The sequence below is a fragment of the Hyalella azteca genome, unplaced genomic scaffold, assembly GCF_000764305.2.
Source record: "Hyalella azteca isolate HAZT.00-mixed unplaced genomic scaffold, Hazt_2.0.2 contig2151, whole genome shotgun sequence".
Taxonomy (NCBI): domain Eukaryota; kingdom Metazoa; phylum Arthropoda; class Malacostraca; order Amphipoda; family Hyalellidae; genus Hyalella; species Hyalella azteca.
In genome coordinates, this window is record NW_025932436.1 from 281,311 (window position 1) to 300,354 (window position 19,044).

The 19,044-nt window shown below is 37.4% G+C and overlaps 1 protein-coding gene across 1 annotated transcript; it reads left to right on the plus strand.

The window, feature by feature from the left end:
* The first annotated feature begins 309 nt into the window (after positions 1-309).
* On the plus strand, positions 310-15,995 carry LOC108672452. Its single transcript, XM_018160116.2, has 11 exons — positions 310-336; positions 3,292-3,590; positions 4,400-4,498; positions 5,050-5,125; positions 6,306-6,475; positions 7,506-7,583; positions 8,725-8,844; positions 10,180-10,315; positions 10,982-11,121; positions 11,414-11,666; positions 13,737-15,995. Exons 2-11 carry the CDS (start codon positions 3,465-3,467, stop codon positions 15,692-15,694), a joined length of 3,156 nt encoding a protein of 1,051 aa, XP_018015605.1. The 5' UTR covers positions 310-336; positions 3,292-3,464; the 3' UTR covers positions 15,695-15,995.
* Positions 15,996-19,044: the final 3,049 nt, after the last annotated feature.

The following is a 19,044-nucleotide window of genomic DNA, read 5'->3' on the forward strand; positions in this document are numbered from 1 at the left end:
ACTGAATCTGGAGTCCGGCCGCAGACCGGCCGCGGGTCCGGCCGTAAATTTGTCCGAGACGTATGGTTCGAGACAACAGCAACAGGACCAATGATTGTAAATACCATCACTTTTATTATAAAGAAATATTTAATGATAATTTGCCAGTTTTCATTAAATTATAACTGCCACTAATGATTTTTAAAATCAGATTCTGTGTATAACTGTCGAACTGATATGGTAAAAGTTTAATATTTTGCGCGCTTATCTCTATCACGTATTCACATCCAACCTGTTTCACGTTGTGTGGCAACAGCAGACGTGTCATTAAGCTATTTTCCTACTAGTTCTAGCCGGGTAATGTGATTATGAGCTTTCGCGGACAAAATGTTTGTTAAATGTAGGGAAAATTATCTTTTTAGCTACAAAATTTGGTTGTCGAGTGTATTTATGCTTGAAAATTTCAGGTTTTAGCTTGAAAGTGTTGGCAACAGTTCTCGAACAATGGTTCAAGTCAAGACTCAACTTGTGGACTTACCTATTTGTGTTTGTCAATTAATGTCAAACTTTCGTCTAGTACCTAAGAGTAAGTGGCGTGGCGTGAGCGTCACAGATGCGAAAACTATAACCAAATTTAGATTTTTAGTCTTTTAGACATTAATGTCATTGCAGCAAACCACTACCAGCTTCAATGCTGGCAAAATCAACAGAACGCTGAAGCCGGTTTCACATCTCACGTTGGTGGTAGTGGAGAAAATGTTCAGTCACTTCACTGACTTCAGTGCCTACTGCCTAGGCGGGCTAGGCCTAGTGCAGTAGTGCTGCATAAAACTATGAACTCATGTCTCATGAAGACGGTGAAGTTAAAAGTTTTAGCTTCACCATCTTCCGCTAAAGCAGCGTTTTAGCCTAAACCCTAAAATGCTGCTCTAGCAGAAAATCTCAATCCTTTACAGTTTACTGCTCTCAACAATTGTTTGCTTACTAGTTAGGTACTTTGCTATAACTTGTGAACTTGAACAATATTACCTACCTACTCCTATGAGTAGACCAGTAAACTGAGTAAAGTATCATGGATACCAGCATTATCATACTTAAGAAATTGGTTTAAATCTTGAGTAAATGAGGAAATTAAAAATGAACTGATTCTATAAAATCTCTGGTTTGTCATTGTCACTATGCTGAGTACCGCGGTACCGCTGACCGGTAGGCGGTATAGGTTCACTGGTACAGTGGTACTGGTACACAGGGTGGCCGGTGGAATTCTTGAAATGGAGGTTCACTTATAAAAAAGCTTTCCACCCAAGGTGGAATGCTTTCCTTAGATACAGTGCTCTGCCAGGTGACTGACTATAAATGAAAAGGAGGATCAAAAGTGGACAAACTGTTTCAGTTGTATAGTACCTCAGTCCTCAGATTTGTTATAAAATTGTTTGAATGTCTCTTGTTTGATAGATATTCTCTATTTTTCTTCTATTTAATGGATTTTTTAAGAATTTTCCAGGCTTTTTGTTTGTAATGATCAAGTTTAAGTTAAGTATTTAGTTAACCAATACTGTAGTACATATACCATATTTGGGGGTGGGGCTTATGGGCACAACCAATCACAGCTGGAAAGCATCCCCAGCAACCAATCACAGCTAGAACGCATCCCCAGCAACCAATCACAGCTAGAAAGCGAAAGCATCCCCAGCAACCAATCACAGCTAGAAAGCATCCCCAGCAACCAATCACAGCTAGAAAGCAGATAACATTACAACTCCATTAACCAATCACAGCTGGAAAGCTGGAAGGGGCTAAAATCACAATCCCATAAACCAATCACAGTTGAAAAGTGATAGGATATGTATAATGTATATTATAAAATGGACTGGAAGTGGAAAGTTCCTGGACTTTCCAACCTTTCAGGTCCTGCTTTCCAATATGCTATGTGTACTGGTTAATTTAATATCCCTCTAGAATTCCACACTGCCTGAGCCTGAGTGGTACAATGTTTTTCACCACTCACTATTTCACTAACAAATCCTAGATCTAATTCTCAGTATATGGATAAGCCTAATTGGATATTTATTGTGAAATGATGTAGGTAGCCTACTGCATTCTGCAACGGTGAATAGTGCAACTGTTGCTGTTAGTGTTAGCACATCATGATTCATGATCAAATCGCTGAACAGTGAACTGAGGCCGCTCTTTGGTTTTTGCCATTGGTGACTTCACAGTTCACAACTTCACTGACTTGGTCACAGCCACAGCCCACAGGTCAGGTCAGCATCACTGTCAGCGGTCAGCCTAGTGAAAAAAATCCGAATAAATTGGGTTGTTCTTGAAAGAAATGATAATGTTCTCAATACCTATGAAAAAATATTATTGAAGAATGATAGTTACTTATATTATAGAGAATTTTTTCTACCATTGTGCATTGGGCATGATTGGCCATTGGGTAATTGGTTTGGCTTTGGCCTTTGGGTTTGGCCCTTAGGCTTGGGGATCTATGAGATGGGCCATTTTCCAGTCATATAATTGCCAAATTATTCATTTCAGTTTCACATGTATTATGTAAGTTAAATTGATAATATCATAAAAAGTATTGTGTCCTACTAGTGTGGACTATGGGGTATGGGTGGCTATATGCCAAGTATATGGCATATATTTTAAATTTGCTTGTTTAAGTTTGTAATGGGTAAAATTTTATTTAGAAAACTTGAAATCTTAGTTTTTAAGAGAAGAGGTGAGACAGATTGAGAATGAGACCTGACCTGCAAGTGCAAGGCTGTAGCCTGCAAGTCTGCAACAGTGCGACCTGCAAGTGTAAATCTAAAATAAAATTGTTTACATAAAGCATAGGGAGGCTTGTGTAAATCTAAATTAAAAATGTTTATATAAAGCAAAGGGAGGCTTGTGTAAATCTAAAATAAAAATGTTTACATAAGGCAAAGGGAGGCTTGTGACAGTGTGAGGGATCTGATTTTAAAATTTCAAACTGACAAATTGTCAGTTTGGCAGTGACAATGACATGGTGCTGCTGCTGCAAAAGTTGATAAATGTTGACAGTTTGACACCATCATATTTTTATTTTAGACTTTTTTGTGATGTTTTAATTTAACATGAAGATTTCTTATTTGTTCTATTTTTGTTGGAATAGCTTGCTTCTAGCTTACCCAAAAATTTCTGAATAGAATACTATATAGTACAACTTTTGTTTATTTTGGCTTAATATAAAAGATTTAATTTTTTTGAACATTTATACCTATATAGTCTATAGATAATAGATGCTAAAATTCTCTATAGATGTTCAACATGTAACAACTTCAGTTTCAGGAAGTGCTTAGTTACTTATCTATCATTCCTGCAGATCAGCAGATGGATGTATAAGTGAATTTAGTGAAGTGACTCAGTCTCTCCATTCAAAGCTCTGTTCATACATTAGAATCTTCAATATATAATCTGGCAAGACACTTTACCAAATAGAGCAAGAAACTGTTGACATGGATTATGGCTGCATTTCAGCAGCCACTCAGATGTGGAGGAATGATTATCAAGAAAGTTCTGGTTCAGTCTCAAGAAGAAATATTCCATCTTTCAGCAGTTGTAATTTCTCAAATTTTGACAAGGTAAGAAGAAATCCTCAAGAATTTTCTAACTGTACAGCTTCTGGAGACAAATTTCAACTTGCAGCCCTGAAAAATCAATAATATATATTCATATGTTGCTACTTGCTAAGTTGCTAGGGTGTCTACTATAATTTTAGTTTCCCAGTTTTATAATTATTCATTGTTGGTGACTTGGTGGTCAGTCTATGGCATTGGATGTGAAAAATGTATGTTGGTCTCTCATCTCTCTTTAAGTTAATTGTTATATTTCCAGCAAATCAATGAACATGTTTGGTGGTACAGAGTTACCTTAGGTATGTATTTCATCAAAAAATAATGCAATATTTGAAAATATGTAAAAATATAATCTATGTGTCTAGTTGGAATGATACGATTGAATAGCGGCAAAATTAGAAATTTTTAGATAATTTCCTAGTATCTAACTGTAATTGTCACTGTATGCAAAAAAAATGGACATAAATTTGAAGTGAAATGTTTTCACAATGCTCATGAATTCTCATATTGATTGCCAATTTATTTAGAAATTTTTGTCTATTATATATTAAATTAGAAAGTTGCATAACTTAGTTCTATTGTTTGCGGCTCTGTTCATTTGACTGAAATTTAGCTTTTTCAAATAAATGAGCCGCTAAATTTTATTAATTTGAACCTCTTCAAGATTAGTTTCACAAAAACTCACAAGCTGGCTGGAAGTCATCAACAAATTCAATAATCTTGTAGTGGTGTTAGACTAATTCTATTATTATGAAAAAATCAGAAAAATGCCTGAATTCTTATCTTGATCTGAGCTTAATACTTAACATGTGCAGGAGGAGCCTGTACATATAACTGAACTTCAGCTGAGAGGCCAGCTACGTGCGTACGATCTGGAAATAAAGCGATTGAAAAGACAGAACCCATTTCACCTAGTGAGTGCCTAAATTTTATGTGATTTTTTTCCTATGTAACATTCACACAGTCACACTTCTGCCTTTTTAAATTATTTTATTTTGTTTCTGCAACTTGCTATTTATTTTATAGTGTAGTCTCACATTAGTGCTCATAAAGTTTATTTATGGCCTTGTTGACGCAGTGCTGTCTTGCTTGTTGTCCTGGTTTTGAATTAAAAATGCAGCTAATAGGAAAGGAGGCTGGGCAAGCGATGAATGGCTTTTTGTATGAAAAAAGTTTATGCACACAATGGTCAATGGGTAGGATTTCATGACCTTTTTTTAGAGAATCCCAGGAATACCCGGCCAAATTTGTTTTATGAGAAATTATTCTCATCAATAATGATTATCTTACATTCTGTTTCTGCAATTGCATAAAATTCATATCTTTGATAAAAGTATTAAACATTTAAGGAATCAAGTTAAAATTTCTTCATATCATTGAACCTTTGCAAACCTTGCCTATCAGTTTGTTCAACATACAACCCCTAAGTCACTTTGAAAGTTATTCTCTTTATTCTAATTCCAAGGTGCTGGAGGACTTAGATTTTCTCCAGAAAATCACAGAATTGAGATGTGCTGCCAAGAATCTTCTCTGGATAACTGGTGTGTATTACTTTTGAAGATTGTATTGGAGATGTTGTATGTATTTAAGTTTGAATAATTTTGACCTTCTAAATTTCTATGTGGCTATTGTTAAAATTATCACACCTAATCATGTCCTTTTTTCTATTATTAAATTAAGAAAAATGATGGTATGGAAACCACATTCATAGTTAAGGTCTCTTACATTCTTTGTGTATCACCAATTATAAGACATGTTAGCTGCTAGTATGATTTGGAATTTTCTAATTAAGTGATGAATGTGCTAATTGTTAGCGCTTTGAGTATGTGTAATGTTTGGGTGGCATGCAGAAACAGTTACACTTGGATGGCATGTGGAAACAGTTACACTTGGATGGCATGTGGAAACAGTTACACTTGGATGGCATGTGGAAACAGTTACACTTGGATGGCATGTGGGAACAGTTATAAATCATTGCCAGGTCACTCTGGGCCAGGAATTGAACATTTTTATGAAATACAAAATATGAGTTCAAATATCATCCGTTACATTTTCCATTGGGCTTTACACCAGGGTATGGTATCTTTCCAATACGGTACTAATAATTGTTAGTGTTAGGAGTCGTAACATGTCAGCAAAAAGTGATGCCAGAGATCAAAGCCTATACTGCGTTAATAAATGTGATCATAGTAGTAGGTATATATGAGCCGTGTGCAACGAGAGAGAAATGATGAGCTTGCTCTACAGATTGCCTGGCTCATAGTGCACCCTAATTAAACTTTTTTGCATAGATCATGCGTTAGGTGCTGGTAAGATCACGTGAGTTCTAGAACATGTTATTTCTCATTTCTTTTGCAACCTATCTTTTATCCATCATGTGTTGCTCCGACTTTATTTATGACGGATCATGCATATTTATGTTACTTTTATGTTGATAATCACAGGAGAAAGAGATCGTAGCTTTCTCACTGCCACAGCTAGAGGGCTAATAATGAACATATTCTAAAAAATTAGTTCAGTACTCACTGCAGTGAGTGACAGAGAGCCCATTTTCTCGTCCGTCCGTGACGTGAAGTCACGGACGGACATGAATGTGAAGTCACAGAAGGACATGACAAGCACAATAGTGCATTTTTTTCCGTAAATGAGAAAATGCGCTAAAAATTGAATTCATTAGTAAACAATAAAAAAATACATTTCTAAAAGTAATTGATGCTGCAGGACCGAGTGGGCTCGAGTGCTCGCTGCAACGGGTTGGACGATCGGTGGGCGTGGAGCTCGGTGCTCCCCCAGACGACGGCCCAACGCGCCTCCACAACGGCATCCTGCAAGCTGCATTCATGGAGGGCACTGCCATCAAACAACGCATGCTTGACGGCGCTACTAATCAGGTATATATATTATATTATTAGTATAGTTAGGCAGAAATTCTTCATTTATACAGGTTTGGTTGAAAATTATATCTATATTTTCTAAGCCATCTATATTTTAAGTGAGGTTATAAATTGTTTGACAATGTATGCTTTCATGTTGTTTTTCAATACAATCTTCAGAGGTCGCTCTCGGTAAGAATCGTTTAATTGATTGACGTTTCAGGTTTGGTTCCTGAAATTTTATTATTGTTCTTTCGGTGGCTACATTCGCGAGCACGGGAGAGCGCCGAACAAGGGAGTGCAGGAGGAAAAGCAAATAACGGAAAACGAAGTACACTGTGAGGATAGAGGAACAGAAGAATAGGTGTAGAGTAGATCACCAAATAGTGTCGATCTGTGTGATCGAGATAAACACGCTGTATAAGTCTTATTAATCTCGGCAGCTCGCTTTTGCGTCGGAAAGCAACATATGCAGGCCATCTATAGGCCTTGTGTTGGTACACGGCAGTAACATGGAATGATGGTCATTCAGACCATTGAATGGAATGGGTTATTCAGTCAATTTAATAGTCTGAATTTAAAGTTCTGAATGAACCAAATTTTTTAACAAGATAGACAGGGGCCCGGACGATACAAAGTAATGCCAAATTATTCTATGTTCTTTCATTGAACATCTTTCGTATAACCATGCAAACAATACTCCATTTACAAATGCAAATGGGAAATCCTATGCAAATGCGTTCTACTTCTAGGCAAAATATAGTAAATTAAAATTTTTGCCCTCCCCATTTCAGTTACTTTCTAGCGTGCGTCTAATTTTTGGTGCTAGCGACCTCTTGCATGGGTGTCTTTATTTCTGTTGCTTGTAATTTTTACCTTTGTTCCTTATCTCTCATGATGAACTTACGTGTTATGTTCCTTCTCCTACTTCACCTATCTATTCAAGCCTTGAGGTATCACTCATACATCTCTTTCCATACAAAAGATTTCAAATTACCCTCGCGTTCTTCAGTAGAAATATTAATTACCTGCTACTTGTTTTCTTCAGGTTCCACGTAAAATCATCACCAAATATCTAGACGCATGTCAGGAAATGGAACTTCTTGAAAATTTGCACCTCCTTGAGGTTAGTTTTTGATAAGACGTCGGTGTATAACTAGAACTATGGTGAAGAAAAACGGTATTATGTGCGTAGCATTAAAGTATTTAAATGGCAGGCACGCCTAAGACATACGTCGTTGCAAAACTTGCGTTGATGAAATATTGGAAAAAATATTAGTTTCAAGTTTTCGAAGAATTTGTCCAGATAGTTGCCTAGGAACTATTCTCAAGACATGCAGCTCGTGAATCTAATTAAAGGCAATTTTACGAATTTTTATTACAACACTTCTCTTTAACTTCACTTCTTGTCTGTCTGTCTGTCTATCTGTCTGCTACAAATCTTGTAATCGAAATTTAATACACTTCTACTTATCCTATCGATCTGAAATTATGCACACTTGTGTAAAGTTGGAGACAATGCATGACTCAAATGTCAAAATAAATGATTTTAAAAATTGAAAAATATATATTTTTTCAATATTAATAAAAATTGAAAAAATAATTTTGTCAGCTACAAATCTTATAACTGATATTTGACACAATTTTTTTACCTGTCTAATTGATCTGAAATTTTGCACACTTGTGTGAAGTCAGAGGTAATTCATGAATCAATTAATAGAATAAATAATTTTGAAAAAATTATATATTAAACAAATTTATATATTAAAAAATTTGAAAAATTAATTTTTTTAATTCGAAAATTCAATGAGAAATTCATTGTACATCTGTAAGATTGGAGACACTGGATTCTTTGGAAGTGTTGTCTTTAAAAAGGAATTTTTAAACGCATATTTTGATATTTGACACACTTTTACCTGTCCAATTGAACTGAAATTTTGCACACCTGTGTGAAGTCGGAGGCAATGCATGAATCAATTGACAGAATAAATAATTAAAAAAATTATATATAAAAAATGTAAAATTTAATTTTTTTATTATTCGAAAATAAAATGAGAAATTCATTGTACATCTTTAACATTGGAGACACTGGATTCTTTAGTAGTGTTGTCTTTAAAAAGTAATTTTTAAACGTATATTATTATTTAAAATTGATTTCTGTGTTCATGTTGTGTAAATCAACTTTAAATTGGTATTTTCCATTGTATATCGTTGATGACAGACGAAATAATTGCAACTAATTTTTAGTACTTTTTGTGTATGACCAGGACTTGGTCTCGTGTCTGGACGCGGCTCTTGAGAAGCACCCAAGTCTTCCCGCCTGCGAGAGAAGTGGCTGGTCCAGACCCACTTATGTGCAGCTCCTTAAGAAGGCTTATGCTTGGAAGGTGAAATGCACTTCTAATATCAGTAGTTATATTTATCGCGTTGGCTTAGTTGGCCTTTATAAGGAAGTGCTGTTGACCAATAATTTCGCTTTTTAATTTGTCAATTTTCTGTAACATTATTTGCCAGTTTGTGCCCTGAGAAATGTGGCCTGCAACATCAATGCAAGGGAAACTTCTTTATTACAATCTTCCTGGATACATAATTATTACAACTATCATAAGGTTCATGCACGATACCTTCGGAGTCGTTTTTTTTATTAAAAATAAGCTGTTTCGGCTATTGTTATTCAACAGATTACATTGCATGGCAATGATTAATATTGAATGTATTCAAAATAAAGTCCAACAAAGTTTAAAGTAAACCTCTCATTAGGCACGGCTGCTAGGGACATCCCCAAAATACCAAAATCCGCCTAAACATATGATTAACTTTCATCTTTTAGTTGATATTTTTGGGGGTTTCGTACATTTTTTGCTTGTGAGTGTTTTTTTTTTTATTTCAATATAAGTCAATTTTCCTACATGTAGTTGGTTACCCCAAAATTCACTTCCCAGTTGCATTTAAAACATTTCCAGGTTCAATTTATTAAGAATTGAGTGCGAGAACGGGAGTTTAACATACCTATATAAAGTACACTAGCCAATAAAGAGTGATCAAAGAAATATTGGTCACCTTTCTAAACTATCAATTTGAATGAGGTTAGTACGAAGAAAATTTTTCTCGTGGTAAATTTTTCTCGAGCTTCTCGCATCTTCCATTTTATTACCCGATCTGATGTAACGGTTCATTAATTCAGTTGACCTGCGTGTCCAGTGAATTTATCATATCATTACTATTGAACCTTTACTTTACTAATGATTGACAGCGAGTGCTTATGTGAGGATTGACATTGACATTAGGTGCTAGATATGGAACTGAATTTTGAAATTTCTCTAAATCGTCTGTGTGCCTAATTTAGTCCTGAACTCCAACTACATGCGCGTAAGCATAAAATCAAACGGCATGTGACGCTGCTGGTACTTGTTAAATACTTCTAACTATGAATTCTTTAATAAAGTCACAAAACATGAATTTGCTTGCGAGTGATCACAGTGTATGAACGTACCGTCTTCCCTCATTTGCTACAGCTCAATGTGCATTTCTCGGACATCTCTGCCACAGAACCTGTTTTGTTACTGTACAGTTTTGCATCGCATGATAGTTATTCATATAGTTACAAATTCATATACTCATAGTTACAATATTCATAGTTACAAATTCTTATACTCTGTACTACCTGAGATGAGATTTTATCAGGTGGCATGGGAGTACCTAATGTTGTGAATTATTTGCAGCGAAAGTACGTAGAGTGCTGCGACAACGTAAGCACGGCCGCCGCAAGCTGTTGCTCCGTGTATCAAGGTTACGCTACCAACCTGAACAACCTACTGAGCACAACTCTGTACAATCACGAGCAGCACTCCCCTGCTGGTGAGTTTCTATAGTATTGAACGTTTACTTGATTATAAAGCGTTGCCTTTGCTTTGAAATTTGTGTATTTTTCGTTGTATTTCATAATTAAATCCTATATCTTCAAATGATCATTAGAAGTCGCCGCACTTACCATAGTTTTGGTTTACCTAATCTGGAAATTATTTCAGTAGATACCGGAAGTATTGTATTTTTTCTTAAAAGAAGTGTAGAAAATTGAACACATTGAAACCAGGGCACCAATTTCGCAGTTGATCGTTAACATTTAATTTATCTGCTTTCCGTTTACCTAATTCTATTACCGTATATTGTGCAATCTTAGCGCCCATCTTACTCTCTCTTAGATTTGAAGAGCGACATGCTTCTGAAGAAATTAAGTTTTTTTCTTTGCGAATCGAATCTGCTTTAGAACCTTAATTGGAAATTTAGTTTATAATTTTGAAAATAATACGGAGCAGGTGCAGGAGTCGACGTCTTTTGTGTCACATGAGTTATTACATTGAACTTGTAATTTAAGACGCCCACTTTTTAGTGAATTTAATGACAAAATGGGTTCGCTTTAATGACAAAATGGTTAATGAGGGGTCAAAATAGTGTCTTTGCAGACCATGAGTCTCGTTTATCCTTCTCTTGTAACTTATCATCACTTACCTTTAAAATTATCAGCGTCTGATGAAGATGCGACAGCGGAGAAATCCTTGGAAGGCTTGGCCGCTTTGAAGCAGGAGCTTCAAAAACAATCTGTGAAGAACCGGGCGGTCAATTTGAGGACCGCCCTACAAGTAGAGGCAGAGCATGCAAAAGAGGTAAGGTTGTTGTGATCGTTGTCTGACGTCAATAACGCGCCTAATACATTTCCTAGAATCGAGCTCAAATAACTGTTCTAAAATATTGATAATGATTTTTAGTGCCCAATTGCTCTGAATTTAGTGTCCTAAATGCTATTAAAACACTCAATCTCTTTACCATCTGGCTACTATTTTTCATAACTGTATTAAATTATTAAAAAAACGGATATCTGAATTTTCTATCAGCAAACGATGCCAATGGAAGTGTTATACATTAATTTCTAGATAATCCGAATTAACTTGATTGCAGATGCACTGGGTTGTGGAAGCTCTCACTGCGTGTCGTCAGGAATTAGAAGATCGATTGCATAAAGTTGTTCTTGTGCGGCAACTGGTGGACTTCATCGAGTTGCGTTTTGCTGCTCAAAATAATGGGTTTGCTGAGCCTCCTCAGGATGACAGAGCTTGCGGCAAGGATCTTACGCTCCTCGACTACGTCTTGCGATCACGATTCGATGTTCCCGACAACGTCAAGGCTGCCGTTGTGTCCGATGTCCTGAGAGGTAGGCCGTTGCTATAATCCTTGTGTCAAATAATAACTGCGGCTTGCGTTACTAGGAACAAAACATTTTTAATATTTTCGTAGGTAAAGGGTTTTATGCATAGCGGCTGTAGTCTAAGAGGTTTTTGCAGTAGACAGCTACTCGACATTATTCTTGTGGTTTCTTGTGCTAACGGCCACACGTTGGGGGTGGAGCGAAGATGTGCTGTTGGGGACTAGTCAATAAATAAAAAGCACTCTCTGACCCCGAGCACTTGGCCAATGATCGCAATTCAAGGATGAAGAAAAATTGATGAATTTAGAAATATAATAATAAATGAACGATAAATACAAGAAAACAAATATCAAAAACTATAAACCGTGTGTCTATCTAGCCTTTTACTTTCAACTTTTAAGAATCCTAGGTTCGGATCCTCGCTGAAAAGCAAGAATAAATACAAATCAAGGACTTGAATTACAGTAACGCTAACGAATATATAACACATGAATAATAACCTAATATAAATATTCAATATCACCAGAAAAACCACCACTACATAAACATGAAAGATAACACGATAAACAATTCAAGTACTAACCTCTGTGGTGGATCACATAACAATGACGAGGTACATAGCGGGTCTACACGAGGTGACTTCATAGCTCACTCAAAAAGCAAAATGACAATCCTAACTATCGATGAAATTATTTTATTTAAAAGCGGTCCCTAACAGTGCCACCGGAAGAGAGGGAGAAGGGTTAAGACTGAAGACGCTACAAGTCAGAGGGGAGGAAGGGCAGACGAATAGAATAGAAGTGTCGGCGTTGAAGAAATAGGCCCATGGCCTGTTGCCGATTCTTGAACTTGTCGTGACTTGATTCACAAGGGATCCGGCCTTTGGAACCCGATCTTTCCATAGCTGACGATTGATTGAGATAGCTGCTGGACTTATTGCCTGGTTCGTAATAGGGGAAGAAGTGCAGACGAATAGGGGAGGAAGAGCAGACGAATAGGGGAGGAAGAGCAGACGAATAGGGGAGGAAGGGCAGACGAATAGGGGAGGAAGGGCAGACGAATAGGGGAGGAAGGGCAGACGAATAGGGGAGAAGACGAATAGAGGAGGAAGGGCAGACGAATAGAGGAGGAAGGGCAGACGAATAGGGGGGAAGGGCAGACGAATAGGGTGGAAGGGCAAACGAATAGGGGGGGAAGGGCAGACGAAAGAGTTAGGGTGTATAATTAGCGCAACTCTATGTCAAATCTGAACTCTTATTTCGTCTCTGAGGTACTCTGAGGTAGAAACTTGTTTAAAAAAAATCATGCCTTCAGTGATCGTTGATGTCCTCAGATTTAGATGCTGCTTTCTAACTTCACTGTGACTACTGTATAAACTTTACTTTGTATTATTATTACAACACTTCTCTGTAACTTCACTTCTTGTTGTATGTTTGTTTGTTTGTTTGTCTGCTACAAATCTTATAATCGATATTTAAGACACTTCTACCTGTCCAATCGGTCTTAAATTTAGCACACTTGCGTAAAGTTGGAGACAATGCATGAATCAATTGACAGAATACACAAATTTTAAAATTTTCATGGTTTTAAAACCATGAGTATGGTTTTGAAACCATGGTAAACCCTTATATTATGGTTTTGGAAACATGAAGCACATGGTTTTAAAACCATGTTGCACATGTACAATATATTTTTTAATATTTAAAAATGAAATAAGAAATTCATTGCAAATGTGTAACATCGGCGACACTGGCCCCTTTAGAAGTGTTGTCTTTAAAAAGTAATTTTTAAACGCATATTATTACTTCTGTGGTCCTCAGAAGTAGAAAGAGTCATGTGTTTTGACAATAGTGTAGAAGCTATCAATTTCATCTTGATCAGTAGATTACGTAGCAGGGTGGCCCAGTGGTTAGCATAATTGTAGCAGTGCGTTGCGAGTTCGAGACCTCAAAATGCTGTGAATGTTCTGCGATGGGCCTACGGCCTAATAAACGCTGAAACCGCTATTATTATTAGTATTATTATTAATATTATTATATTATTACTTTCATTTATTAGGTAAGCCTTTATTTCCAGAATTGCGGGACTTTCATGACAACAACATGGCTTACCAGTTGCTGAGCCCTGTAAACATCATCGTCAATGACGCGTTCAATCTGCGTCCTCTACGAGAAGCAACAACCACCGAACCCCTTCCTCCCTGGCGCTTCTTTGCTCCTGAGCTTCGTCAGCGACATGATAGTCATCTTCCCTCAGCCTCAAAGCTATGCCGAAAAACACAGCTAGTGGCCAACCTTGCATTTCCGGCGTCTAGTGTACCGCCAAACAAAGATCTGACAGCTCTGAAGAAAAATGCCATCGGCTCTTCAACCGCTGTAAACTCAAGTTCTTATCATGAACGAGAGGTCTCTTCTTCCAACCTCAAATCTCTGAATGAAGAAAATGAAAAAATTGTTCTTGGTCGAGGTGAAGCTGAAAAGGCTTCTGAAGCCATTTCCACTAATCTTGCGTGTGACGTATATTCTTTAGGACAAATAATTTTGTGGCTTATGTGTCTTGGCGAAAGCATGGACACTCTGGAAGAAAATATGAACTCCTCTCTCGCAACCCACGCCGTTCTTAGAAGAATGCTTACCAAGGATGCCATCGCTCGTCCGTCTATTAACGAACTTCTCGAGTACGATTGGTTCGGCTCACCATCCACGTGCCCTGAAAAATGTCACGACCCCTTGGTAGTGTTTGAAGAAAAGTGTGAGGAACTTCCTCTTAAAATGACTTCATGTGATGACTATCATTTCTCGCCAAATTCCGCGTTTGCTTGTGTTGATAAAGCCCCATGGTCTCAAGAGTTTCAAGAAGGGTGTAGCGTATTAAATCCGGACGAAGATGTCGAGGTCACCAGGCTCAGGATTTACTTGGAAGAAGAAGCTATTATGAAAGAAATGGAAAGCAATTCAGATTCAGAACATGATGCTCCAGAACACTGCTTCAACGATCCTCTAAATAATTGCACTGAAATCGCTACGATTAAGAATCATGTTGAGTCGTCTGGTGATACCTGTAACCCTGACTCTGCAGAGTTACAGGTATCACCAGATGACTGTAACTCAGACTCTGCATCAATACTTGATGATATAACTACCGGGCAATTTCCTGTGATTTTTAACGGTAATGTGCAACCAGGAAATAGAATTATTGTCGACACCGCTGCTTCCATCAACGACCCATTCGCACCTCAGACTCAGAGAAGTGATACTTTCGAAAACGAGTCATGGACGAGTACTTCGGATAGTTGTGTGAGTGACACTCCTAGTGAAGCTGCAAAAAAATATCGCCACTCCAAAAGAGCGCAAGGAAATAGCTCTCTCAATGCATTCAATTACGCATCTAAATTTCTGCCAAATCACCATGTTGACGATGATGTTGAAAAGGCTTCTGGGATTGTGTTTTCGAGACCCAGTGGGAAACCTTTTCAAACTCTTCCATACATCGCAAATGGATCGCCTTCTAGGGACATTTTATCTTTGCTGTCCACCTACGAGAACAGCACTAAAGATAGTAAGGGTTCTACGAGTGGACCAGTAACTTCGCCTTGCTCAAAGGAGCAGATTACCCGGAATGAAATAAATTTAGATTGCCAACCAAAATTGGTTGGAGAAAAAACCGACGGCGACTCAGAGGACTCAAGTACTCTACACGAGTGCCTCCGCAATTCGCCGCAAATCAAGTCAAAGGCCAATTCATATCCAGTCAAAACTAATACTCAGAAGACTAAGCCAATACTGAGGGGACGAATACTAAACTTGAGAGATGAAAGGGGCTCTAACCAGGTGGAAGCATCTTCCCTGAACTGTTACCAGTCAGCGAATGTACGCGCACCTGCGGGTAATCTCTATGATCGGTGGCAAGACAAGAGTGGCTTGATCGTCCCTAAATCTGAAAATTACAAGCCTTCGTTGTGTGGCGAAGACGAAGAATTGCATGAGGGACCGGATGAAATCCTCCTCATTTTAGAAGAAGGTGACAAACCATGAATTTACTCGTTTCTATGTTTCAGCGGAAGTAATGCTGGTTGGTCTCTGGCACTTGAGTATAATTCCATTGCAAGTTACAAGCACAAATTCTGATGTAGCAAAATGTCGTTTTGCCTTGATGAACGTTCTATTGGTCATCTTTGATTTAGCTTTTAGATCGAGTGGAGTGTATTAATTCGCTATGAATTAGAGGAGTAAAACCGAATTATATACGCAGTTTTGATGCTTAGAAAATAGCTCAATTCATTTTTGCCATTACAATTTAATTAGTATCCTGTTGCATTGCCGTTTTATGTTAATTTTTGTGCTTTTTTTACTTAAAAGGAAATTTTTTTCGAACTTCACGGTTCAAAGTTATGCGATTTTTTTTCATTTCTACTTTTATTTATTACTTTTGTTGACATTGATTTATTTCCTTAACAGGATTTTCTTTTGTGAGTCAGTCTGTTACTCTCAAGATAGCGTTTTATGTATGCTTCCGTTAACCTATAATTATTTTCTAAAAATAATTGAACGAATTTGCTTTATTATGCAGGATCGTACTTTCATTAATATTAGTTTCCTCGAATCATTGTTCGTAGTTGCTGTTGCCATCTCTGTGTTATGAAGTGCTCCGCTCGAGGGTTCAAAATCTTAGCTTCGATTCCCCATTAAAAATAGTGCAATAAGCACCCAACACTGGGCTTGGCAAACCATTTTTTACCCCGAAGTAAGGGTTTTGTTTATTGTTCTAATCAGATAGCGATCTATCTATACTCCCATCTGCGTTTTTTTTCACTGACACTTGTTTGTCACTTCGCCTACATTCGAAATTCGCCACTTGGGAACAGAACAGTTACCAAGACTAGTTAATTTTTGCAAGAACAGAATTGCCTTGCTTATCCTGTATTAGTCATTTTAGTTTTATGTTCTCGTGTATTTGCACCCTTTTTTGCGCGCCATTGAACTTGAAATTTGAGTTCAATCTGCATTTCACAAAGGTGATTTTCTTTATTTTCTATATCTCCGGCAAGACTCGTGATCATGATGAACGCTTGTTTAGTTAGTTCTACTTTTCGTAGATTAACATTCGTTTCTAGTAAATTGGAGTTCAACATGTTATTGATTACTTGCTTCCATCCCCTGAACGTGAGCATTTTCCAAATCAAATGCAGTAGTAAGAGAAAACTTTGAACTTGTTCCTTCGTCTTGTCGAGGGGAATTGCCGAGATATGGACTAGAGGAGGCAAAAGCCGCTGCACTATATAAGGCGCTGCTTACGATGCAGGTTTATGTCTCTCAGCTGGAGTGAATTGAGTAAACTATTGAGTTACCGCAAACTTGGTCCACGTTCTATTAGCTGTTGCTTTCCCAATGCTCATATCGAAATCTGGTATGCTGTTTAATTGGTTATAATTTTGCTGTGCATTGAAGTAGGTTTTATCTGTGAATCTTTTTTTTTATAATGTGAGAAAATCTGAAATTTTTCATCTGATCTGTACTGAACAGAAGTCCCTCAATCGACAAATTGAGAACAATTTTTGGCGTTTGTCCAGCAACTTACGGACCAGGCAATAAGTCCAGCAGCTATCTCAATCAATCGTCAGTTATTGAAAGATCGTGTTCCAAAGGCCATGGTCCTATTTCTTCAATGCCGACACTTCTATTCTATTCTTGCCTTGACTTTCGGCTGCATAGCAGTGGTTATGTTTGAAGCATGTTTGGTCCTTTGGTTTCGTGGAAACGTGCTTAGTTTAGTTGTAACTTTTACAAAAAAAAAATATTGAAAACGTTAAAAACGTATTTTGGAGGACGTTCAGCTTCTTCAAATGGGGCCTAATTGCAAACAATGATGTTCAGATTGCTCAGGCAAAATATATTTTTCTTAAATCATGATATATGGTGTTTGGATAGCCTTTGTACCATTTGGTCAGAATCTAATGTCTTCTAAGTCCAACTCTGGAGAAGTATCGAAAAAAGTTTCTGTCGCCTGTTTGATATCCTCGTCGCTATTTTTTCTTCAGTGATCCCAGGACCAGTACTTCTTGAGGTAGTTGAGGGTATAGCACACCAAGCTGTGAGTTAAGGTAAATGTAGAGGCTCTGTTTTTATTTTCCATGATTGATGTCAACGCGTGTTTGCAAAATTCGTTTGTCGATATATCCGCGCAAACAGAAATGGGCTCCATCTGCAGTTCTGCACATAGAAAACCGCGTTTCATGTGGCTGAGAAAACGTGGAAATCATTAATCATTCAACATATTTCAATGGCTGTTCCTGTTCCATATTTTAGCAGTTTGTCTGGATATAAACCTTGATGAAAGATAGTAACATTATTAGGCTATCACCATTTGGGAGAAAGTCAGTTGCGTTCACGGCGGAAGCACGTGTGTTATTTGAGCTCTCTAAAGTACCGGTGAATTTATTGTCGAAGGATAAGCATTTGCATTTAATTAAAATAATATTAATTTAAAGTTTGATACCTTATTAACACAACTGGCTTTCTCCCTCAGGGGTTTGCCAGTCTGCTTTGCTGAATTTTTTTTCTTTTCTTTTCTTGTCTCAAATTATTTTGAGTTTATTTTATATTTTTCTTTTCTTTCTTTATCTGTATTAAAATTTTTATTTCTTTTATTTGTTTACTTTTTTTTTGTGTTTTGTGCCTTTGGCTTTGTCCTTTCCATAAGGAGTTGGAGTTTGGCTAAACATGGCGGATCCCAGCTACCTTGCTGTTGCTGGGTCTGGTTTTGGTCCTCCAGGGTCATCTGGAGTGGTGGAGACTGGAGACAGATGAGTCAATTGCAATGGTAGAGAGGGGTGGTGCAGATTCTGGCAGCCTTGTTGTTGAAAACTCAGACCCTGACAGTGACAGTATCATTGAGGCTACCCCTGCCAATTCTGCTCGAATTTACGAGGTGCGAATGCGAATTTATTTACAAAGTTTATGCACGTGTTACCATAGTGGCAAAGCACAGAGTTTTTTAGACTCTCCCTCAAGTTCATTTGCAAGTCCTATAAGTAGACCAGTAAAGTATCCTGGATACCAGCAGTATCATACATAAGAAATTGATTTAAATCTTGGGTAAATGAGGAAATTAAAAATGAACTGATTCTAAAAAATCTGTGGTTTGCCACCATGCGTGTTACCCCAAATCTCTAATTTTAGTTATTTTACCCTTAAACAGTCAAACGGCAACAATAAAATTTGTCTCTACTGTAAGTTCAGCACTTGTTAATATACAGTCTGACCGCTTTGACATGACCGCAACTATGCGCGATCTTCAACAAACGTTTTGTTTATTTGTTTACATTACGATGTTTATGTTTTTTCTGCAAGATATTTTTGGCGGAAACGGTAAAGCAATGCGGATT